Below are 24,280 nucleotides of genomic sequence, written 5' to 3' on the forward strand. Positions count from 1 at the left end.
AGGACAGAGGTAGGATAGGGAGTTGGATGTCCAGTGGGTCTGGGGGGAGTGGGATGGGGAGGCCTAGAGCCAGGGGCAAGGGTAGGGGACCTGATGTCCCACTTCCAAAGGGGATGCAGCCTCTCTCACCTGCAGGTTCCCGGAGCTGCAGGGCTAGCTCCAGGTTCCCTGGGCTGGGCTATATAGTGGAGTTTCTTGACTCAGGCCACGCCCTGGGCCACCTGCCAGGCAGATGGTGCCAACTTCTTAGAGGAGGCTGCTGATCCCAGGGCCAGCTGGAATGGGGCCCCCGAAGGGCTGAGAAGGGTGGAGGGCAAGCCTGAATGCCTGAGTCCTGAGAGGGGTGTGAGAACAGCTGGTGGCTCTGCCTGGGGAGCCTGCTGGAAACTTCAGTCCTGGAAGGGTGGTGTCCCTGAGGGAAACAGCTGGGGAGCAGGGTGCTGAGGGCCTGGACCTGCATCCCCAGTGGGTGGGGAGCAGGAGTCGAAGGTGGCATTTGGTCTTGTTTGCTGGTTCAATGGCTAAATTTTTTTCCTTTGGCTCCTGCCAGGAACAACAGTGAAGGACCCACATCCGGGTCCCCACCCGCCACAAGCTGTTCCCTGGTCCCCAGCCACACATATCCTCTTTCCAACCACTCACGGTGGGGGGCAGGTGTCTGAGGTGGGCAGGAACCTGAGCACCTGACTCAGGACTTTGTTGTGGGACACAATACCTCCACCCCCAGACCAACAGGGCCTCCTGGGTACCTAATCTGCAAAATAGGAACATCAAAACTAGCTTCACTGGGCTTACTTGTCTCCCAGAGGGCACTCTGTAAACTCTCAAGGAGTATAGGTGGGAGGCAGGCTCTTCTGGTGTGGTCCCAGGTGGGGAGCAGGTGGCACCTGGGGGCTGGAGCTGTGTGTAAAGAACAATGCAGGCCCCTGTTTCCTGGTTCCATGCAGACACTGGGCTCCACTTTCTGGAGAATTTGTTTTCTGGGAGGTGTTTTTTTCTTCCTGAGAAGGGACTCGCTGAACAAGTTTTGGGTGATTCTGTGCCCCCATCACCCCAAAATCTGCCTAGGATGGGAGTTGGGGGTGTAGGTCGCACACAGGGAGCAGTAGCAGAGACAGCTGAGAGGTGGTGTGGGCGTTCTGAGGCGGAGTCCCTTCCTCCCGAGGGGCTGGCCTGACCCATGCCCTGCTCTCCTCCGCCCAGCCCCAGGACTCATTGCCTGGGGAGTCTCCCCTGGAAACAGCAGCTGCAAAGCCTGGGTGCCCTCTTGGACAACACCCCAGCAGCTGCTGCCCCCAGGACTTCTCCTCTCTTATCACAAGGCTTGGGCCTCTTGGTGGTCGGGGTGGATGGGGGCTGTTAGAGCCCCACCCAGGGCAGGTTCCCAGAGGGAGAGAGAAAGGCTCAGAGCTGACTGGGGCCCAAGGTCAACCAGGAAAATGAGGTGAGTAAACAAGAGACTGGATAAGAGCCAGACACATCAAGAAACAGGCAGGGGTGAGGGGGGACCAACGGAGAGTGAGAGCTCTGTGGGGAGTGGTGCCTGGGTCCCTGAGGAAAAGGACCGGGAGGAGGGGCTGCTGGGACTCCTAAGGAGGAAACAGCTATTGCAAACCAAGATGTCAAAATGTTCTGTCGAATACACCTTGTTTAGCCTGAGACACTCAGAGAAATAAGGGATGAGGGAGCAGAAAATTAGAGTAAGACTCAGAGGTGATTCTGCCCCCCAATCTCTAAGCCTTGAGGTCTCCCCTGGTTGACCCCAGAGAGATGCTTTCCCCCTCCTCAAAACCCATTGTTGCATTCTGCGGCCAGAGTTCCCAGAAGTGGGGCGGTGGTGGTGGGAAACCTCACAATTTTATATTTGACACCCCTGGGACCTTCTCCCTCCTTTCAGAGCCTAAGGGGTGTGAGTGTGGTGGGTGTGTGTAGGTGGGTGGGTATGGTATGACGCACCCTGTACTGTACTCCATATCATATCGATTCTCAGAAACCCCACGGGGAACCCCTGAGATAACCTGTGGGGACACTTCCTTGTGGTCAGCGAAATCACATCCATCCTGCCACTGGCAGCCCTGCTCTGAGCCAAAACAAGGGGTGTTTGTGTGTCCAAGCCCTCTATCCTCTCCCTGCTGACAAGATCTGTAGGGGACAGATCTGTACTGGTCATATGACTTGAGACCCCTGGGACCCTCTGGCTTGTCTGGGTTTTAGAGATCCAGGGTACAGGTGGAGACAATTTACTCTGCAGCTCAATTCAGATTTTCTGGCAATTTTGAACTTCATTCTTTCATGTTCTGGATCCCACAAGGGGTCTCTGTACCCCCTTGGGGAACTCCTTCATCTTGCACAAGTTGCCACTAACCTCCCTGAGGTTCAGACTTGATCTTGTTCCTCCCCTGCTCAAGGAAATTCCATGCTTCCCTGTCCCTGTGAATGTAAGTCCACACTCTCGGCAGGACTCTCTCAAGCCCTAATGCTCCATTTCCTGCACCTTCCACCTTGCCATTGCCTGCGCAGTTCCTTCCACTTGGAACACTCTTCTTCATATTCTACCTGCTAACTCCATGCCTGGAATCCAGACATCATTTTCTGCATGTGTGATCTCCTGAGAACCCAAGCTGAGGCTAATCTCTTTTATTCCTCCTATACGGCACTGGCCATCTGCTCCCTTGCTTTATGGAAATTCCCTTTATTTGTTTTACCTTCTTGAAACTTCAGACCTGCTACAGCTATGTTCCTGTTCTTCACCTCCCCACCCATCTCTCTTTTATTTATTTATTTATTTATTTATTTATTTATTTATTTATGGCTGTGTTGGGTCTTCGTTTCTGTGCGAGGGCTTTCTCTAATTGCGGCAAGCGGGGGCCACTCTTCATCGCGGTGCACGGGCCTCTCACTATCGCGGCCTCTCTTGTTGCGGAGCACAGGCTCCAGACGCGCAGGCTCAGTAGTTGTGGCTTACGGGCCTAGTTGCTCCGCGGCATGTGGGATCTTCCCAGACCAGGGCTCGAACCCGTGTCCCCTGCGTTGGCAGGCAGATTCTCAACCACTGTGCCACCAGGGAAGCCCCCCCCCCCACCCATCTCTCTTTGACCCACCGCAATCTGACTTCCATGTGCACTGAAACTGTCCTGCTAAATCCTCCAGTCACCTCTTACTCGCCACTTGATTCTAGCTCCTCTTTAACATTTGACATGAATGCTTCCTCCTCAAACATTTCTAATGTCTTGGTTTCCATGATATCACTTTCTTCTGGATCTTGTGTTACTTCGGTCTGTTTCCTACAATAACCTCTTTAACATTGGTGGTCCTCAGAAACAATGCCATTTGCAGCAACATGGATACAACTAGAGATTATCGTACTAAGTGAAGTAAGTCAGAAAGAGAAAGACAAATATCATACGATATCACTTATATGTGGAATCTAAAATATGGCACAGATGAACCTATTTACAAAACAGAACACTCATAGACATAGAGGACAGACTTGTGGTTGCCAGGAGGGAGTGGGGGAGGGAGTGGGGGAGGGAGAGGGAGGCACTGGGAGTTTGGGGTTGGTAGATGCAAACTATTACATTTAGAATGGATAAACAACAAGGTCCTACTGTATAACACAGGGAGCTATACTCAATATCCTGTGATAAACCATAACGGAAAAGAATATAAAAAAAGAATGTAGGGCTTCCCTGGTGGCGCAGTGGTTGAGAATCTGCCTGCCAATGCAGGGGACACGGGTTCGAGCCCTGGTCTGGGAAGATCCCACATGCCGCGGAGCAACTGGGCCCGTGAGCCACAACTACTGAGCCTGCGCGTCTGGAGCCTGTGCTCCGCAACAAGAGAGGCCGCGATAGTGAGAGGCCTGCGCACCGCGATGAAGAGTGGCCCCCGCTTGCCACAACTGGAGAAAGCCCTTGCATAGAAACGAAGACCCAACACAGCCATAAATTAAAAAAAAAAAAAAAAAGAATGTATATATATGCATAACTGAGTCACTTTGCTGTACAGCAGAAATTGGCCTAACATTGTAAATCAACTATACTTCAATTTAAAAAAACTGGTGGTCCTCAGATTCTCTTTCTCTGCTTCTTTCTCTAACTACCTCTTTTCTCCAGGAGATCTTATCCATGTCCACTTATGCTGTCTAACAGAACTTTCTGTGATGATGAAAATTTTCCGTGTTTTGTGCTGTGCAGTGTGAAAGGCAATGGCTCCATGTGTCTACTGAGCTCTTGAAATGTGACTAATGTAATGGAGGAACTGAATTTTTAATTTAATTTCATTAACCCATTTAAAATTAAAGTAACCAGCTGTAACTTGTGTCCATATTAGACAAGACAAAACTCTAGAACTGTTGCTAGCCCAGGCTCCATTTCATCTACCTAGTCAGCTGCTTATATGTCTTGTCACCCACCTACCAACCTATTTATTCTCTTTTATACCCATTTTTACATTCCTGGCCCCCTTGTAGGCAACCATTCTAATGTGATTCATGAGAATATTTTTAATGTCTTCTTGAAATAAAATACACATATTAGTAAGTGTACAAATCATAAATGTATGTAGCTCATTGAATGATCTCAAAATGAATACATCCTTATAACCTACACCCAGGTTAAGAAAGAGAATGTTTCCAGCATTCCAGAGGCCCTCTTCATTCTCCTTCTTAATCACTCTCCACTCCGTACCTCCCATAAGGAGCCACTATTTTGGCTTCTTACACCACAGATTATTTAGCTTGTTTTTGAACTTGACACAAATGGAATCATATGTTTATGTTGTTTTGTGACTGGCTTCTTTCACTCAGTGTTATCCTGTGTACATAACTATAGATCATTTTCATTGCCATATGGTACTTGCTTGTTTAAAAATCACTACAGGGACTTCCCTGGTGGTCCAGTGGTTAAGACGCCGTACTTCCACTGCAGGGGTCCCAGGTTTGATCCCTGGTCAGGGAACTAAGATCCCTCATGCCGTGGCCAAAAAAAAAAAAAAAAAATCACTACATATTTACCCATTCTACTGTTTCCACTTTGGGCTAATGAATACTATCTTCTGATGCACATGTGCACAGTTTCTGTTGGGATGTGCTGTGGAGTTCCTAATGGTCATTGCTGGGTCATTTGGCTCAGCTTTAGTAGATGCTACCAAACATGTTTCAATGTCAACTCCCACGATCGGCATATGACGAATCTGGTTGCTCCACAGCCTCACCAATATTTGGCCTTGTTAGACTTCGTAATTTTAGCCATTCTAGAGGGGTAGTGGTATTGGGTTGTGGTTTTCATGTGCATTTCCTTGATTTTTTAGTGAAAAAATCAAGAATGTACCTGTTCATTTTAGTAAGCTATTTGTTCAAGTCTCCTGCCCATTTTTTAAATTGGGTTGTCTGTTTTTTTTCTTATTGATCTGTACAAATTCTTTATATATTCTGGATACAAGTCATTTTTTTGTTAAATGTTTTGCAATTTTTTTTCTCCCACTCTGTGACTTATCTTTTCACGTTTTTTTTGGCCCACATTGTGTAGCTTGTGGGATTTTAGTTCCCTAACTAGGGATCGAACCTGGGCCCACAGCAATGAAAGTGCACCAAGTCCTAACCACTAGACCATCAGGAAATTCCCTTTTTTCACTTAAAAATATATTGATTGATTGATTGATTGATTTGGCTGCACCAGGTATTAGTTGCAGCATGTGGGATCTTTGTTGCTGTGTGTGGGATCTTTAGTTGCAGCATGCGGGCTCTTAGTTCCCTGACCAGGGATTGAACCCCAGCCCCCTGCATTGGGAGTGCAGAGTCTTAACCGCTGGACCATGAGGGAAGTCCCCCTTTTCACTTTTTTAATAATGAAAAAATTCTTAATTTTAATGTAGTTCATTTAATCAATCTGTAACATTTCATGGCTTGCCTTTTTTTTTTCTGTGTTGAATTCTTCTAATCCAGAAACATTCTATTTTTTCCCATTTATGTAGATTTTCTTGGATTTATTTCACCAGTATTTAAATTTTTTTCAGAAATATTATGGGGACAGGAAGTAAGAATTCTGAGGGGACTTAGAGAAAATAGAAAAGTGATGTGAGCCCTGTCACCTTGGCATGTGCTGTGTCTGAAGAAACTGATAAACGTGCACTCTGAAGACTTTCAAAGGGACACTTTGTGCTTGATGTAATGGTTAGTGAGAGTGAGTGCGCTCTGGTAGATATTGACTCTGATGAGGAATGAATAGGTATTTCTCATCATTCTCAGGACTTGTGATCAAACCCTTTTACACCTGGACTCTGCAGAGTGGATCCTCCTACCTAGAGTGAAAACATGACACCATCCAGGAAGTTGAAAGAATGCCTCCCAGTCAGAGATGCCATTTTTCTCTTCTTTGAATAGGTGAACTACAGGGGTTTGACAACTTCCTGCCCGAGCCATGCCTTTCTCCAGCAACCACAGATGGAACTGAAAGGAAAAAGGAAAAGCAGCAGGTAGTGGGCAAAATTATCTAACTCAAGATTTCAGAGCTGAGTTGATGCAATTCTATGAAGAGAAGTTTTTGGAAAACCCTTAAGACTGAGTTAGGGGACCCTAACTCAGAGAGCTGGGTTCTCCACCCCCAGCACCCTGTAATTCCTTTACCAAAACACATTTCACATTGTTTTGTAATTGTTTTCTTGACTTCCTTAATCTGAATAAGGATGTGTTTATTTCGCTGATCAGTGGATCCCCAGGGCCTGGTATAGTCCTGGCTCATAGTGGGTAGTTAATAATTATTTCCTGATTGAATGGAGAAATGAAGAGAAGCTCTGGAGGGGTGATACAGGTTTGTGGGGTTCAGCTCTGTCTGTTGTATGGCCCTTCGGTGGAAGTTGTCCTTCCCATAGCGATAATGGAGGGTGGTATAGACACTTTGCAGAGGCAGAGTGGGAGAATCAGGCTGCCTGGTCATATAACATGGATACGCTGTACTTGAAGTACACAGCTCAGATCAGTGGTCTCTGTGTTCAGATCTTTTTCTAGGAAAAGTGATGCTGGCTATTTTTAGGCTTAGTCAAATATTGCTGTGACACACAACATACATGTATTAGCCAGATCTGAATAAATATAGACCATGGGACTACATATCTGAAATTTACAGAAATATTTAAAGAGAAAAACGCAAATGCCCTGGTGGTTAAGAACCTAAGGTCACTTGGCCAGCTAGTGCCAGAAATGGAATTCCATCTGGCTCTCTGGGCTCCAGGTGTAGTGCTATTTCCACTCTGCCACTGACTCACAAGTCCTTTTGGTGGGGACATATAAAATATTACTGTTTTGCACATGGAAAAGTAGTCGAACAATTTTGGATCACTTAACTGTTGTAGTTCCCACTTCTCTCCATGGAAGCCCAGTATCTACCTTGAAGGACATCTATAAGGTGCCTTAAAGGCTCTTAAGTTGTTTGCTTAAATTTGCAATAGTCATACATACTTGTTGAACATTTTTCAACCAATTCAAAGTGTGGAGATAAAAAGTATAAGTATTGCCCACCTACCCTCCTCATTCCCCATCATTTCCCAGAGGATAACTCCAGTTAGCAGTTTGATGTGTACCATTCAGTCCTTTATATAGTCATATATACTTATACACACATATGCATATGTACACATATATAGCTCTTCTAATAAGGAAAAATGAGATCAGTTATAGGTTCAACTGTGTCCCTGCACAATTCATATGTTGAACCCCTAATCCCCAATACCATAGAATGTGAGCTTATTTGGAAATAAGCTTGCTGCAGATATAATTAGTTAAGATGAGCTCATACTGGAGTAGGGTGGGCCCCTAATCCGATATGACTGGTGTCCTGATAAAAAGGGGCAATTTGGACACAGAGTTAAACATGCACACAGGGAAAACACCACGTGAAGATGAAGGGAGAGATTGAGGTGATGCATCATCTACAAGCCAAGAAATGCTAAAAATTACCAGTAAAACCATAAGAAGCTGGTAGAAAGGCATGGAACATATTCTTCCTCACAAAGGAACTAACCTTTCTCCAAACCCTTCTGACATCTTGGTCTTGACTTTCTGGCCTCTAGAACTGTGAGACAATGCATTTCTATTCTAAGTCCAAAAAGTGTGTTTTCTCAACACACAGATCCTGAACATGTTTTGTTAGATTTACGCTTAAATACTTTATTTTTCTTTGGATCTATTGTAAATAGCATTGTGTTTTAAAATTTGGATTCTACATTTTCATTGTTAGGGTATAGAAATGCATCTGATTTTTGTGTGTTTATTAGTTGTTTTTTTTTTTTTTAGAATCCTTGGGATTTTCTATGCAATCATGTCATCTGAAAATAAGGACAATTTTATTCCTTTCCAATCAGTATTTTTTTAATCTTTGTTTTGCCTTGTTTAGCTGGCCAGAACTTCTAGTACTATGTCAAATAAGAGGTGATCATCCTTACTTTGTTCCTAATAAGGGGAAAAACGTTCAGTCTTTCAGCATTAAATATGTTAGCTGTAGGTGTTTTTTTTTTTTCTTTTTTCTTTTTTTTTTTTTGGCCGTGCCACGCAGATCTTAGCTCCCCAACCAGGGGTCAAACCCACTCCCCCTGCAGTGGAAGCACAGAGTCTTAATCACTGGACCACCAGCGAAGTCCCTGTTAGTTGTAGTTTATTGGTAAATGCTGTTTTATCAGGTTGAAGCAGTTCCCCTTTATTCCTAGCTTGTTGGGTTTTTATCATAAATGGTGTTGGTTATTGCCAAATTATTTTCCCATGTCAATTGATATGATCATATAATTTTTCTTCTTTACCTTGTTGACATGGTGGATTACATTGATTTATTTTTTCATATTGAAGCAGCCTTGCATACCTGGAATAAATCCCACTCGGTTATGGTATAGAATTCTTTTTACACTTTGCAGGCTTTGATATGCTAATATTTTTAAGGGGTTTTAAATCTAAGTTCACAAGAGATACTAATTTTCTTTCTCTCTCTTTCTCCTCCTCTTTCTTCTTTTTGTAATGTCTTTGCCTGGTTTCGGTGTCAAGGTAATTCTGGCCTCAGCGAATGAGTTGGAGAGTGTTCCCTCTTCTATTTTCTGGAAAAGATTGCATAAAAGTGATGCTGATTCTTCTTCAAATGTTTGATAGAATTCTCTAGTGGAACCATCTGGACCTGGATATTTCTTTCTTTAGGCTGTGGTGAATAGTGCCGCTATGGACCTAGGGGTGCATGTATCTTTTAGAATTATAGTTTTGTCTGGTTATATGCCCAGGAGTGGGATCACTGGATCATATGGTAATTCTATTTTTAGTTTTCTGAGGAACCTCCATACTGTTTTCCGTAGTGGCTGCACCATCGTACATTCCCACCAACAGTGTAGGAGGGTTCCCTTTTCTTCACACCCTCTCCAGCATTTATTATTTGTAGACTTTTTAACGATGGCCATTCTGACCGGTGTGAGGTGGTACCTCATTGTAGTTTTGATTTGCATTTCTCCAGTAATTAGTGACATTGCACAAAAAAATTTTTTTATGACAGCCTATATCAAATGTATGCTCCACTGGTGGGAGTGTAAGTTAGTACTATAGTTTGACAGTGTCTGCTAAAGCTAAGCACGTACCTGCCCTGGATTATATTCCCATGTTTACCAGAGAAATGTATTAGAATATTCACAGCATCAATATAGCCCCAAACAGGAAAATATCCAGTTTTAGGCATATTCACACAATGGAAACCATACAGAAGTGAAAATGAAAGAACTATCCCTACACACAATGTGAATCTCACAAACATAATGTTAAGTAAAAGAAGGTAAAAACACAGTACACACTGTATGGGTCCCTAGAGAGTTTGAAACAGACACAGTAATCCATGCTGTTAGAAATCAGGTAAATGACAACTTTCAGAGGGGATGAGGGTGGCAGAAAGAGCATGTGCGGAGCTTCTGGGGGCTTCTCTGTTTGGTTTCTTGATCTGAGTATTGGTTATATGGGTGTGTTCACTTTGTGTAAATTCGTTGAACTGTACACTAATGATATGTATACTTCTCTGTACGTGAATAAAAAGTTCACGTGACAAAACTGTAGCTGGTGTGATGAACAGCGGCCAGAAGAACAGGCTTTGAGCCCAGAGAGCCCTGGGGCCCCGCGCTCTGGTTTCTTTCCCTGTAAAAGAGGGAACATAATGTCTGTCAAGATTCGATGAGGTGAGCACGTAAGACTCAAGCACAGGGCCTGGTCTATATAGGCCTGCAGTTCTCCTGCGTGACCCAACTCCTGGCACCGCTGCAGCCCTAATGCGTGGGTTCCACTTGATTCACGGTAATGAAGTAACCGGTAATGGCGGGCTTGGGGCTCCTCAGCCCCGGGGATGCAGCCCGGTAAGAAGTGTCATTCTCAGGGGCAGCCCCCGTCTTCCCGCCCCCGCGCGGGGGGCAATCCTCGGCTGCAGCCTACTTGGAAACCCCCTAAAAGAGCCCCTCTGCGAAACCCGGCCAAAGGCAGCTCCAGCCCCGCCACTAAAGAAAAAACAGCACTTTGCCGTCAGATTCTGACAGATCTCTGGGAAACTCCTCAGGTCAAAGAGCAACGAGGGCAGCGCCGCCTGCCGGCGAGAAAACCCGCGCGCCAGAACGCCATGCGAGACCGCGCCAAGGCGCGCTATTGCACACGCACACCGCCCCGGGCCCGCCCGCGCGCTCGCGCGGTACGGAGTGCGCATGAGCATACCTTGGGGGAGGAGCTCAGGACGAGGTCGCCCTGCCCTTCACCTATCCGGCCTATCCGGCCGTCTCTCCTTGGTGTCTTAAACTACACTTCCCAGAATCCATCCAGGCCCTGGCTTTCCGGTGGCGTCAGCGGAAGCGGTGACTGGCTTAGGCCGGGCCGCACAGAGGCCGGCTTGGTGGCTATGGAGGAGATAGGTATCCTGGTGGAGAAAGCTCAGGTCCGGTGGGGCCTGGCTCGCGGGGAGAGGGCGAAGCCGACCTCAGTGGGATGTTGAGCGACTTCGGGGATCCAGGCCTGGGTCTGAGTGTTTTCGGAGGTCTCAGTGGAGAGCTTCGTGCCGTCCCGAGGCCTGGGCTGTGGCTGAGTGATGTTGGGAGGGCAGTAGGGCTCGGAAAGCTGGGCTGGGGAAACGAGTGACGTTAGAGGTTCTTTGGGACTGAATGATTTCGAGGTTTAGCTGGGAATGCTGTGACATCGGTGACCCGGCGGCACTGGGGATGGGTCAGTAGTGAGTGATGTATGGGATTCGGCCGTGGGGCCGAATGATATCTGAGGCTGGGCTGGGGAGCTGACTGACATTCGGGGCTTAGCTGGTGTTGGAGGGCCGAGTAATGTATGTGGTCTGGCCGAGTGATGTTTGGGGACCACCTGGGAGCTGGATGACATAAGGGCCTAGTGTGAGTTGGAGTTCTGTGACATGAGGGGTCTTCGGGAGGTAACTGACTAATGCCCGGACTGTATGAAGGCATGGTGACTTTAACAGTCAACTGAGAGAGCCATGTGATATTAGGAACCTGTTGTGGGGGGCTGGAGGGCATTGGGGTCTGGTAAGGAGTTGATCAGACACGTAGGCCCTAGATGGGAGTTGGGTGACATTGCAGACATGTTACAAGTGGCATATAATACCAGAAGATCTGTTTGGAAGGCTGTTTGACCGAGGGGCCTGTGAGGAGTTGGGTGACTTCAGGAACCTGTTTAGGGGACTGAGAGGTTTCCAGGATCTATTTAGGGAGCTGAATGATGTCAGGAGCCTATTAGGGGCCAAGTGGCTTCATGGTGAAGTGGGAGGGGGGCTCTAGATTCTTTCATAAGGGGACCTTCTTCTTCCAACCTGAGTTTCCCTCCATGGTCTAGGATGAGATCCCAGCCCTGTCTGTGTCACGGCCCCAGACTGGCCTGTCCTTCCTGGGGCCTGAGCCTGAGGACCTGGAGGACCTGTACAGCCGCTACAAGGTACATTCAAACCCAATCCGGACCCTGCACAGGGCCCAGCATCCCATACTTCCCCCACCTTCCACTGCTCCTTGGCTCAGCAAGGCCTGGAGCCATCCCCTACCTCTTCCCTCTCTGCTCACAGAAGCTGCAGCAAGAGCTGGAGTTCCTGGAGGTGCAGGAGGAGTACATCAAGGATGAGCAAAAGAACCTGAAGAAGGAATTCCTCCACGCCCAGGAGGAGGTGAAGCGAATTCAGAGCATCCCACTGGTTATTGGGCAGTTTCTGGAGGCTGTGGATCAGAATACAGCCATCGTGGGCTCCACCACAGGTGCGTGGGGGTTGTTTACTCATCTGTTCATTCAACAGCTGTTAACTGTTTCCTGCCACATGCCAGGAACTTACAACGGCAAATGAGGCAAGACGGTGTAATGGTGTTTTTCAGAGTATTTTGAGTCTGATGCAAAAGTGGAAATATATTTTACGTTCTCTCTCTCTCTCTTTCTTTCTCTACGTGTGTGTGTATAACTCACATAGTAAAAAGTCTGACCAAACGATAGTTAGCCACACTATGTGTGACATACTCTTAACTAGTTTCCCATTTTGTTCTAGTCTGTTTTGTTTTAAACAACGTTCTGGTCATGACTCTCAAATGATTTCACAACTACTACTGGGTTGGGACCTGCAATTTGAAAGCACAGGTGAAGTGTTAAGAGATTGGGCTCTGGTAAGGACCCAGTATACGGGAGCTGCCGTTATTAACGTGGGTCTAGGCTCTGCCTTCATGATGGGCGTTGTCTCTGCATCTTATCTGTCTTTTCCTGCTTCTGGCCTCTGCTCCTCTGGACCAAGCCATATTCTTATAAAGCTTGCGGGGAAAGGTGTGTGACTGGGCCTGGAATTGGACTGACGGGCTGGCAGTGAGGTAGTGAAGGGAGGGAGGTATCCAAAATGAGGCCTGTGTCTTTGATCTTTAGGACTTAGGGGGACAGTGGCTATCCCTGAGATGGCGACATGGGCAGAAGAGCAGGTTTGCAGGGAGACAGTGAGGGCAGTCTAGGACATCACAGGGAAGTGTCTGGGAGGTCACTGGACAGCCAGGTCTGAAGGTCAGGAGAGAGACTGAGGCCAGAAAGAGATGTGCGTGTCACTACCATAAATGTAGAAGGTGGACTGGGGACGTGAGACTGGAGGCTGGGCGAGCAAGGAGGAGTCTGCTGCAGAGACCTAGATGGCAGAGGATGGTGCTGAATCAGGGCAGGGTCCCTGGGCAGGAGGGAAGGGATTAGTCAGAGAGACATTTTAGGAGGCTGGTGGACCGCCATGGTGACTGACGGGCTGTGGAGGGAAGCGGAGGAAAGTCCAGAATGAGGCGTAGGGCTCTCGCTGGTGACTCGGCACCATGGGCCTCCCTGAGACAGAGACCCAGGAGGAGCAGCACAAATGGGGGAAGATACTGAGAACACGCTGAGACATGGTGAGTGAGACGTGCCGTGGGGATGCCCACGGGCAGGCATTCCAGGAGGCTGCTGGTCACCTGGGGCTGGAGCTCAGGAGTCAGGGACAGACAGGGAAGTTGTGAGTGTGGATGCGGGGGGTGGACTGGAGGAGGCAAGACTAGAAGCCGGGAGGGCCATCTGAGGTCTGAGTGAGATGCTGTCGGCCTGGAGGTCCAGCTGTGAGGTCGGCAGTTTTGAGGTTCTGGCACTTCTCACTTTCCCCTCTTCCTTCTTGTCCTCTTCCCAAAGGCTCCAACTACTATGTGCGCATCCTGAGCACCATCGACCGGGAGCTGCTCAAGCCCAACGCCTCGGTGGCCCTCCACAAGCACAGCAACGCCCTGGTGGACGTGCTGCCTCCTGAGGCCGACAGCAGCATCATGATGCTCACCTCAGGTGAGGGGGCGCCCAGGGCCAGGGAGGCCTGAGGGGACCCTGCGGGCCCGGCTGGGAGCCCCAGCTCTGCTCTCCCACCAGATCAGAAGCCAGACGTGATGTACGCGGACATCGGGGGCATGGACATCCAGAAGCAGGAGGTGCGGGAGGCCGTGGAGCTCCCCCTAACGCACTTTGAGCTCTACAAGCAGGTGAGGAGCTGGGGCTGGCAGGGAAGGGAGAGGCCGCCCCCACCACGTCTCCGGCTGGTGAGGGACTCCCCGGCTCACGCTCTTCTCCACCTCTGTGCTTCAGATCGGCATCGACCCTCCCCGAGGCGTCCTCATGTATGGCCCGCCCGGCTGCGGGAAGACCATGTTGGCAAAGGCTGTGGCTCATCACACGACAGGTGAGCCGCTTGGCCCCTCCCCCGAGCTCTGACCTTCTGGGCTCTTCCAACCTTGCCCTCAGCTCTCTCATCCTCCCCAGGAAGTAGCGTGGCACAGCGATCAAGAACATGGGCACTAGGGTCAAAGACCCAGTGTGCGTCTTACTGAGTGGCTGTGCCGTCCTGGGGAGGTGACTTTACTCTCGTGCCTCAACTTCCTCATCTAATAGAACACTCATTTCACAGCATGATTGTGGGGAATTAATGAAATAATGCCATGTTTTTCCTACTAATGGGTCATTTGACCCATTAGTAATTATGAATTCAAATTCATGGGTTGCAACCAGCATTTTAAAAAATGAAACAGAACAGAAAATGTTGGAGTCCACCCCACATAGTAAGAACTCGTATTGTTTGTGAACACACACAGACATTGTACACAGGTGTGCTGTGGTTGTTTACAGATGTATTTCTTCTTGTAGGTTCTAAACAAAAATGTCTGGAAGTCACTGTATTACTGTTTGTAAAGCCTAAGGACAGGACTCAGCTCATCTTAAAATCTTAATATATCTAAGCCAGGGAGCAGTAGAGGGCAGTGGGTAAGCAGCGTGTTTTCTGGGCCAGACTGCCTGTGTTTGAAATCTGGCCCCCCTACAACTACTTATATAAGTTAGTACTACTTACGTAAGTTAGTTTATGTAAGTACTTGGCAAGTTAGCCTTTCTGTGCCTCTATTTCTTAATTTTCTGGATTATTCAGAGGATTAAATCAATATAAAGCTTCTAAAACCATACCTGGCACGTAAGTAAGTGGACAGTAAATGTTAGCCATTGTCATCATCATTCATTGAACTTCTGCTCTCCCAGGTGCTGGGATATAGGGATGAGTCAGACCTGTCCCCTGCATTGGAGAGTCTCCCAGTGTGGCTGAAAAAAAGGAAAATAAACACTTAGAACTCAGTCAGTTAATATTTATTGAGCACCTAATATGTACCAAGCTGTGTTCTAGGTGCGGAAGGCACGGCAGTGAACAGAACAAAGTCTCCCTTCCTCGTAAAGGTGATGTCTTAGTTGAGGAAGCACTAACAGATGAATGAGGAGATTATATGTCATGTGGTGCTAATGCCTGAAGAAAACAACTAAGGGGCAGGGGATGGGGAATAACGGGCTGCAGCTTTATGTGCCGGGACTGGCGGTGGTCAGGGAAGACTTTTCCGAGGTGACATTTACATAAAGACCTAGAAGAAGCCTTGAGGGAGTGAGTCATGTCGACGTCTGGGGGAGGGAGTGTGTCAGGCTGAGGGACTCGGGTGCAAAGGCCTTGAGACAGGTGTGTGCTTAGTGTTCTAGGAACAGTGAGGAGGCCCCAGTAGTTGCAGCCAAGTGAGCAAGGGGGTTATGGTTGGAGGTGAGCTTCGGTGGGAACGGTCTGCAGAGTAGCAAATGCTCCAAGGAAGCAAGGAAGGTGGTGGGATAGCCCTAAAGGAGGGTTGTCAATCCATTCTGCGTAGGCTCTTAGGTAGGGGTCCCCAGAAGAGAGGTGTGAGGAGCCTGTCAGGCACACAGCTGGGAGAAGGAATAGCATTTGCGAAGGCCAGGGGGTGGGAAAGAACTCATTTAGGGAGTCGTGAGGAGTGGTGAGTAGACCGTGACTAAACTCCACGAGGGCAGGGAACTTGTGCATTTGTCCTTTTTTGTGTTTCCAGTGCCCGCCCAGTAGCTGAATTGTGGTAGGTGCTCAGAAAATAACTGTTGAATGGCTGGCTGAAGGAGGGGCTGTGCAGGTCCAGGTATCAGAATGGGCGTGAATATAAATAGTCTTAGTGCTAACCTAAGAGATTTCGACTGTTGTCCTGAGATCAGGGTGGTTTTAGACAGGCAGGGTTCAATAGAAATACAGTTGCCCCTCGAACAACAGAGGCTTGAACTTCGAGGGTCCACTTATACCCAGATTTTTTTCACATGATGCATGGTTGGATGAATCCGCAGAGGCAGAACTGCAGATCTGGAGGGCCAGCTATAAAGTTATACACAGATTTTATGCACAGAGGGTCAGCACCCCTAAACCCTGTGTTGTTCAAGGGTCAACTGTATAATGAAACTACATATATAATTTAAATTTTTAAGTACTCATTTTTTAAACAAGTTAAAAGAAGTAGGTGAACTTCGTCTAAAATATGTTTTTTTATTTAACCAATATACTAAAAAATATTATTATTTTAACATGCAGCAGATACAAAACTTGAGTTTTTTTCTATAATTTTTTATTGTAGTAAAATACATATAGCATAAAATTTACCATTTTAACCACTATATAAATATACAGTTTATAAGTGGCATTAAGTGGATTCACAGTGTTGTGCAGCCATCACCACTATCCACTTCTGAGACTTGTTCATCATCCAAACTGTAACTCCATACCCATTAAACAATCATTCCCTATTTCTCCCTCCCCGCAGCCCCTGATAACCTCTATTCTACTTTCAGTCTCTATGAATTTGCCTATTCTGGGCACCTCATACACATGGATGAATCATACAGTATTTGTCTTTTTGTGACTGGCTTATTTCCCTTAGCATAATGTCTTTGGGGCTTACCCATGTTGAAACATGTGCCAGAATTTATTTCCTTTTGAAGGCCAAATAATATTCTATTGTATGTGTATAGCACACTTTACCTATTCACTTGTTGATGGACATTTATTGAGATATTTTACTTTTTTTGTACTGTCTTTTGAAGTCTGGTGTGTATTTCACATTTACAGCACATCTCATTTTGGACCAGCCACATTTCGGTTGCTCAGTAGCCACTTGCGGCCAGTGGCCACCACATTAGAGAGGGACAGGGCTGCAACTTGCACAACTCCTAGTTTATGACCAGATCTACATAATGGACTTTGTGTCTCCTTTCTCTGTGGTGGCTGGAAGGAGTGTCCTGGAGGTTGCTCTGTGCAACACAAAGCCACATCCAGTCACTAACAAGTTAAACTCTAAGAAAAGATGGAAAGGAGTGGCAAGCCCAGAGCAAACCTGTCTTTAACCCCGTTGCCACTTGTTGATTATGTCAGAATACGTATTCCTGGTTCCTGACTCTTGCATGATATTCAAAAGTGGGTCCTTAGAGCTCTTGGTGAGGCAGCATGATGCCTGTGTATGGAAAACCTGTTTTCTTACTGATTTTTCAAGCACTCCGGAAATTCACATTTTTTGGTATGTTGGATTCCATGAATGTCTCTAGCTCTACTTTGTCGGTATGTGGAAGCACAGACACATTTTTTTTTAATACCCTGATTTTTAAATGTTGGGCCAAAAATTGGCACATCTGGAGGCAGGATTCATGATTTGGGCTGCTGGGTCTCTGTGGGGTACAAGCTGGTCCTCCTGGCTGGATCTGGGACCCAGCCCAGGCCATGAGAGAATGACCTGGCTACTTGGAGTGGGTATCCAAAGAAAGAGATGTCCTCAAGGAATTCTCAGTTTCAGTTAAAGTATTATGGGGCCCTACAGGTGTCCCATTCTCATCTAACCCCTGTCATCCTGCCATCAGCTGCATTCATCCGAGTTGTGGGCTCAGAGTTTGTACAGAAGTACCTGGGTGAGGGCCCTCGCATGGTCCGGGATGTGTTCCGCCTGGCCAAGGAGAACGCACCTGCCATCATCTTCATAGATGAGATTGATGCCATTGCAACCAAGAGATTCGATGCCCAGACAGGGGGTGAGTGATGCCCAAACAGGGCCTGGGGTCTTTTTTTTTTTTTTAAATGAATTTATTTTTTTGGCTGCGTTGGGTCTTCGTTGCTGCGTGTGGGCTTTCTCTAGCCGCGGCGAGCAGGGGCTACTCCTCGTTGCGGTGCCCAGGCTTCTCATTGCAGAGGCTTCTCTTGCTGCAGAGCACTGGTTCTAGGCGCACAGGCTTCAGTAGTTGCAGCGTGTGGGCTCAGTAGTTGTGACTCACAGGCCTTAGAGCGCAGGCTCAGTTGTGGCGCACGGGCTTAGTTGCTCCGCGGCACGTGGGATCTTCCTGGACCGGGGCTTGAACCCGTGTCCTCTGCACTGGCAGGCGGATTATTAACCACTGCGCCACCAGGGAAGTCCCAGGGCCTGGGGTCTTGGGCAGGCTTGTCATGCGGCATGCCCTGGACTGACCGTGTTATATACTATCCAGCTGACAGGGAGGTTCAGAGAATCCTGCTGGAGCTACTGAATCAAATGGATGGATTCGACCAGAACGTCAATGTCAAGGTTTGGGGTTCAGGATGGGCAAGGGGAGGTGTGGTTGTGGGAATCAGGGAAGGATGGAGGCTGGCGTGTGAGGAGCTAGGTATTGCGACAGGATGGAGAGTATAGTGGGGACAGAGGTCTGAGCTGGCCTGTCCCCAATGCTAGGTGATCATGGCCACAAACAGAGCAGACACCCTGGATCCTGCTCTGCTGCGGCCGGGACGCCTTGACCGTAAAATTGAATTTCCACTCCCTGACCGCCGCCAGAAGAGATTGATTTTCTCCACTATCACCAGCAAGATGAACCTCTCTGAGGAGGTTGACTTGGAAGACTGTATCCTGCTCTAGAAGCGAGGGGAGGGTCACCGTTGAGAATGGGGATTAGATCTCCACCCCTGCCATCACCACCACCCAGATTGTGCAGGTGGGAGACCAAGGTCTGGGGAGGGGGATGGTGACAAAGACAGCCCAAGAACGACGTCTAGCTCCAGGCATTTACCCAGTCATGCACGGAATGGTTTCCTTAACTCACCTGCCATAGATGTGGCCCGACCAGATAAGATTTCAGGAGCTGATATCAACTCCATCTGTCAGGAGGTGAGTGATGGTTTCTCTCTAGATTGGGCAGGGGGTGTGTGAAGACCCTCCACTCTGCCGCAGTCCTGTCCATCGTTGCCTCCCTGGGTCTTAGGCTGCGTCTGTCTCTTCCTGCACCATCACTAGGGGCGGGGAGTGCAGGGAGTAGATTTTAACTCTCATCCCCCAACAGAGCGGCATGTTGGCTGTCCGAGAGAACCGCTACATTGTTCTGGCCAAGGACTTCGAGAAAGCGTACAAGACAGTCATCAAGAAGGACGAACAGGAGCATGAGTTTTACAAGTGACCCCTCTACCCACACCACAGGGGCCAGGGGATTCTCTCACTTCCCCAACCTCTGTCCCCAAAGCTAGTTCTGTTTTTTCTTTACCCAGGATTGATTTATTCAATAAACTAACAAGATCAAATCTGTTTAATTTCTTCTTACAAGTGTAACTCCTTTGGAGAAGCTGGGCCTTGAATAGGATCCTCTGTGCCCCTCCTGCTCTCCTGACATATGAGCAGTTGAGGTACATGGTCTGGGTTACAGCTTGAGAGAGAAGTAAAGAATTCAAACTAAATGACCAGAAGTTTGGGGAAAAGGATGGAAAATGAGCAGACTGCAGCCCCTGACCAGAAAGTAAAGTCTCTATCCATCTTCCCACCCACATTTCCTACAGGTGGTAGACCATTCGAGTCTCGGGCAATTCCTGCCTTCTTCACACTCGGGGGGAGTATCAAGGACACAGAGACCACCCATCAGAGTCCCCCAGAGCAGGGATGAGGGGCCAGGGGGGAGGTTGGATGCCTGGGTTCTGTGAATGTCTCTGGCTCTTCATGCCATCTTGTTGGGGCACAGATGCGTTTGGTAGGACCAATTCTCACTTTCTCTTGAAATCTGTTTAAACACCTCTCCCTCTGGGGAGTCTTCTCTGATGCCCCAAGAAGGGAAGTCACCCTTCCCCTACACTGCCCTGGCGTCGTGCACATGCTGTGCTTTGCACTCCTTACATCTCCAAGTGCTTGCCTCCTCCAGACTGGCACCTCTTGTAGAGTAGTCAGGGATTGTAGCTTGATCACAATTCAAGTCCCAGCACCCACACATGGTAGACATTCAGTTCATGTTCCTTGAACAAAAGTATGAATGTCACTGTATATTTGGGAGTGAGATGGGAAGAAGGTATAAGGAAAAATAGTTGAGGAATCACAGGTCCTTGAAGAGACGGGGGTGACTCTGCTAGATAAGCATGGCATGTTGAGCAGAGAAGTTAATTCTTCCTCTCTTCTGGCACCTCACTAAAACAAAAGTAAGGTATAAATTTACATGGACACAGGAAGAGAGAGGAGATGGCAGCAAGACAATTTTGGAAAGAGGCAGATACCTGCTCATTGATGAGGCAGACCTGAGGAAACTTGAACCTGAACTCAAGGGAAGCCCAGAAACAGTCATTTTCCCCTTTCAGAAACCAGAGGTGCCAGGTTCTGAAGGTGAGGCCTGGAAACAGGAGGACTACCTGAAAGGCTGTATAAAAACCAGAACTGATACACTGATGATGCAGGAAACAAATGAGCTGTTGTCACCCCAGGCCCTGTGACCCTTCCCCAGCCTGGCTGAAGACCTCAGATTTACTCTGGAAAGGCTGGATCAGCAGTCTCTGGGCTGGTGTGCCTGGAGCAAGGATGAGAGCGGGGCCGTGCAGAAGACGAGATTGAGATTAAGTGAGATCCCTGGGCAGGCAATTGAAGGATTCCTTCTGAGGAAACCAAGCAGCATGAGAGAAACAGGAAAGTGGGTTGTTAAGACACCTAAAGTCCTCATCGTTCACATTCAGCAGCGGCTAATATCTAAAACTGATGAGTTTACAAAAGTGTGTAACTTAGATATATGGAAGTAAATTTCAAAAGAAACAAATGAGGATGGGAAGTCCTTGCCTCCTGGAAGTAGACAGGGAAATACAGGGTGAGGGTGCCATGGGAATGCTTTTTGTTTCTAATATACTTTATATATATTTGACCTTTTAAAATAGGTACTTACAAAACGACAGTGACAAAACCACGCGAAAAAAAGGATTTTACAAGTCCTCTTGGAGGAGGGACGGTAAAGGAAGGAAATTGCTGAAGTGACAAAACACATCCTAAACATCAGTGATAAAGGGCAAAGAGATTGGGAAAAGAACAAAGCCATGTACCTAAGAAATGACAGCAGACCAGTGTGAGGCTAAAGCTATAACTGGTAAGAGGTGGTAGCCACTCACATTAGCTGGGAGAAGGGATATTTGGTATATTTTGTGGGTTGCCCAGCAATCTTGTCTGTGCTTAGGCAAAATTATGAAATGGCCTACCATTATTATGGTCTCAGAGTGACCATAATGTTGATGTTCTGTGAGACTGTTCATGCGCAACAGGATAACAGGCCCAGCTGTGAGCACCAGGCCAGCTTTCAATACCACTGAGGCCTACCTGTAAGTGTCAGGCCAGTTCCTGGATGTCAGGGGCTGCTTTTTTTTGTTCTCAATTACATGCTGCCACGTTAAGAGGGAAAAACTAAGGCCGGCTTGCTGAACAGCCCAGACACTCGTGCATTTTGGAAGTGGAGTCTTGAAAGCAAGTGTTTTCCTGCCAAGCGAAACACATATCGCTCTTCTCTGTTCTGCTCTGCAAAGACAAGAGGGAAAAAAACCCTTAAATATATGTAAACCTTTTTGTGTATTTGTTTTTAATTGTCTTAATTGTAAAAATAATACACATAAAGGAGCCCAAAATATAAATGTATAATGTAACAACTTATTATAAATAAAACACTTGCATAAACATCATCCAAGGACCAGGCTGTAGGCTTCCACTGAAAAGGAAATTCCTACACAGCTGCCCATAGGCAGTGACAATCCATTTTGTGACTACATCTGTAATTACTGCAATGGAGAGTGCACCCTGGATTGATACAGCCAGTTTGGACAAACGTCAATCATTTCCCCAGGTTTCATGTGTTCTTTAGTAACATTTCCTTTGAGTACGCCCAGCATCAGTAAGCATACCTCAGATGAGACTACCGTGCATGTACCGCTAAGTAGTTAAAAAGGACTCTGTTGATCAAAAATGACTCTGTACCAATGCAGCAACGTGACAAACGTCACCACTGTCTGCACAGACCAGAAGCCATGTCATGATGGCACAGATCACACCACAGCCAACCTAGATGACTCAAACGTGGTCTTCCACGTCAGTCTCAAAGGGAGAGGAGGAGGACGAAGGAGCATCAGAAGGAGCCAGAAGAAGACAGTGCTCAACGTCCTAATGACTGCATTTTTTTTTTTTTTACTTGTCCTCACAAATTATCCCAAAATATTACTTGGACATTTTACTTCTTCTTCAGGATCTTAAGGTGTATTTACTGTCTTACGTCATAGGATAGGAGGCTCCAGTGGAACGCTCAGCATGGTGACTCCTCCTGCTGAAGCAGGGACACATCAGGCCAGGCAGACGCTGAACCCAGAGTCCTGCAAGGGGGAGCAAGGTTCTCCCCAAAAGTCAGCCTGGTGACCTCAGTGGCCCAGCACCTGCCTATTTTTATTTTTATACCGATCCATATATATAATTGTGAGTTCATACCATTGCATCTAGTTTCAACCTGCCATCACAAGGTTCATTCTAGTTCTCTCCTTTTCCATATCTGAGGTTCCCCGCTGACAGGGAGAAGCTTGGCTCCTCCCAATGCACTTATTGGGTTGGCCAAAAAGTTCGTTCGTCATAGCTTCCTGAGAAACCCGAACGGAATTTTTGGCCAATCCAATAACATATTTACTTACTTGATCAGAACCCCACCACCTCCACCCCCGCCTGCCACTGTATGTAACAAACTCCTATCACCCTGTTGCACCCTTCCCCATACAGATGCTCTCCTCACCCTACTTGGGTTCTGAGCCTCACCACCTCCTATCCAACCGACATGAATGTCTCCAACACCCCAGTTTGGGCTCCGACACCCAATGCTGGGCAGTACCCATACCCACATGCCCTTTTCACCCTGCTCAGGCTCTGAAATCCCGTACAGGGCATTCCTCCTGTGTGGACGCCCTCCTTATCCTGCTCAGGTTGACACTCCCATGCTGGACCATTCCGCCACCTGGAACGCTCCCTAGTAAGCCCTGTCACCCTCCACCAAGCCACCAGCTGCATGCACACCCTCCTCATCCTGCTCAGGCGCGAAGACCCTGCTCTAAGCCCATCTGATGGCTTTAGGACTGAATTGCTCAGGAAGGGAAGGGAAGAGGAAGAGCAAAATGTGTTAGCGTCTGACTAATTGCGGGCTCACTACACTATGGCACGCTGCCTTTCCAAGCATAAAGCTATTCCCTCAGCCCAAGATTCTCAAATGTATCTGCCATGAGACCCCTAACAGCACAGAAGACTGGAAAGAATTCCTTCATATTTAAAAAAATTACTATGATTTACATTTTTCTCTAGGAAAAAATTCATTTGATTCTATACAAAATTGTTTGACAGATACATTACAAATCTTCGGTCCAAATCTTGAAATACAGCTGATGCTGCAAGAGGAGGCACCATATTCTTTTTATAACAGGCCTGTGGCTGCACACGATCACACACACCCAGTCGCGAGGCCACTGGCACCCGTGACGTTCTACACGCAGATCCTCAGATTCACACAGCCTCGCTGCACTCGCCACTCAACCACCCCGGGCACACAGCGACCTGCACACCCACCCCATCACACGCACATCACCCACAGTCCAGCACAGCCGGTCTCCCACCGCGCCTCTCACCTCACTGCTCAGTCACGAATCACACTCCAGGCTACTTTCTGTGGCCTCCCTCCTGTCAGCTGCCGCTGCAGGCACACACCGTCTCGCACCCAAAGAATTACACACACGCAGAAACACAACTCACCCTCAGCCAGAGGCGGGGTCGGCCCCGCAACCCTCACGGCGTCGCGCGCGTGAAGACAGGTGCACACACACAGACACACGCTCATGAGGCCGGGTACAAAGGGCCACACGCCTGTGAACCACGCGAGGGGACTACCCCGAGGGAAGAATCGGACAGAATCCGCCTCGCACGTGCTCGGCCTCAGGACGGCACCCACGGACGCACTCGGCGGTCAAGACTCTGGAGGTCCGTCGAGGCCCGCACAGCCTGGACAGGTCCCCGCTGTGAGCTCTCTCAGCTTACCTCGCGAGGGCGCGGGTCCCCGGCTCCGGGACTGAAGTCGCCCGGTCCTCCGCGTGCCTGCGCCTGCGCACTCAGAGCCCAGCCCACCGGCTTCCGGCTGTAGACTACA

The 24,280-nt window shown here is 48.0% G+C and overlaps 2 protein-coding genes and 2 long non-coding RNA genes across 4 annotated transcripts in view; 2 read left to right on the top strand and 2 right to left on the bottom strand.

Annotated features, from left to right (window-relative positions):
* The window catches only part of FCGBP (Fc gamma binding protein), a 45,152-nt gene extending 38,800 nt beyond the window's left edge, over positions 1-6,352 (bottom strand). Inside the window, exon 1 of the mRNA XM_068528314.1 lies at positions 6,301-6,352. The gene's annotated coding sequence lies outside the window, so the exon portion shown is untranslated. The remainder of the gene's footprint in view (positions 1-6,300) is intronic.
* LOC137753247 (uncharacterized) lies at positions 1,237-9,605 on the top strand. The gene is made up of 3 exons (XR_011071426.1): positions 1,237-1,444; positions 6,383-6,474; positions 9,029-9,605. It is a non-coding gene; the product is annotated as an uncharacterized lncRNA (long non-coding RNA).
* Positions 9,606-10,835: 1,230 nt separating this feature from the next.
* PSMC4 (proteasome 26S subunit, ATPase 4) lies at positions 10,836-19,409 on the top strand. The gene is made up of 11 exons (XM_068528316.1): positions 10,836-10,928; positions 11,846-11,944; positions 12,069-12,255; positions 13,673-13,819; positions 13,901-14,010; positions 14,114-14,207; positions 17,732-17,899; positions 18,350-18,426; positions 18,571-18,739; positions 18,947-19,002; positions 19,175-19,409. The coding sequence occupies exons 1-11, from the start codon at positions 10,893-10,895 to the stop codon at positions 19,286-19,288; spliced, it is 1,257 nt and encodes a 418-aa protein (XP_068384417.1). The 5' UTR covers positions 10,836-10,892; the 3' UTR covers positions 19,289-19,409.
* LOC137753246 (uncharacterized) lies at positions 19,399-24,235 on the bottom strand. Its single transcript, XR_011071425.1, has 3 exons — positions 24,172-24,235; positions 21,442-21,636; positions 19,399-20,277 (listed from the first exon to the last, which is right to left on the bottom strand). It is a non-coding gene; the product is annotated as an uncharacterized lncRNA (long non-coding RNA).
* Between the last annotated feature and the right edge of the window lie 45 nt (positions 24,236-24,280).

The sequence above is a fragment of the Eschrichtius robustus genome, chromosome 19 (genome assembly GCF_028021215.1).
Source record: "Eschrichtius robustus isolate mEscRob2 chromosome 19, mEscRob2.pri, whole genome shotgun sequence".
NCBI lineage: Eukaryota > Metazoa > Chordata > Mammalia > Artiodactyla > Eschrichtiidae > Eschrichtius > Eschrichtius robustus.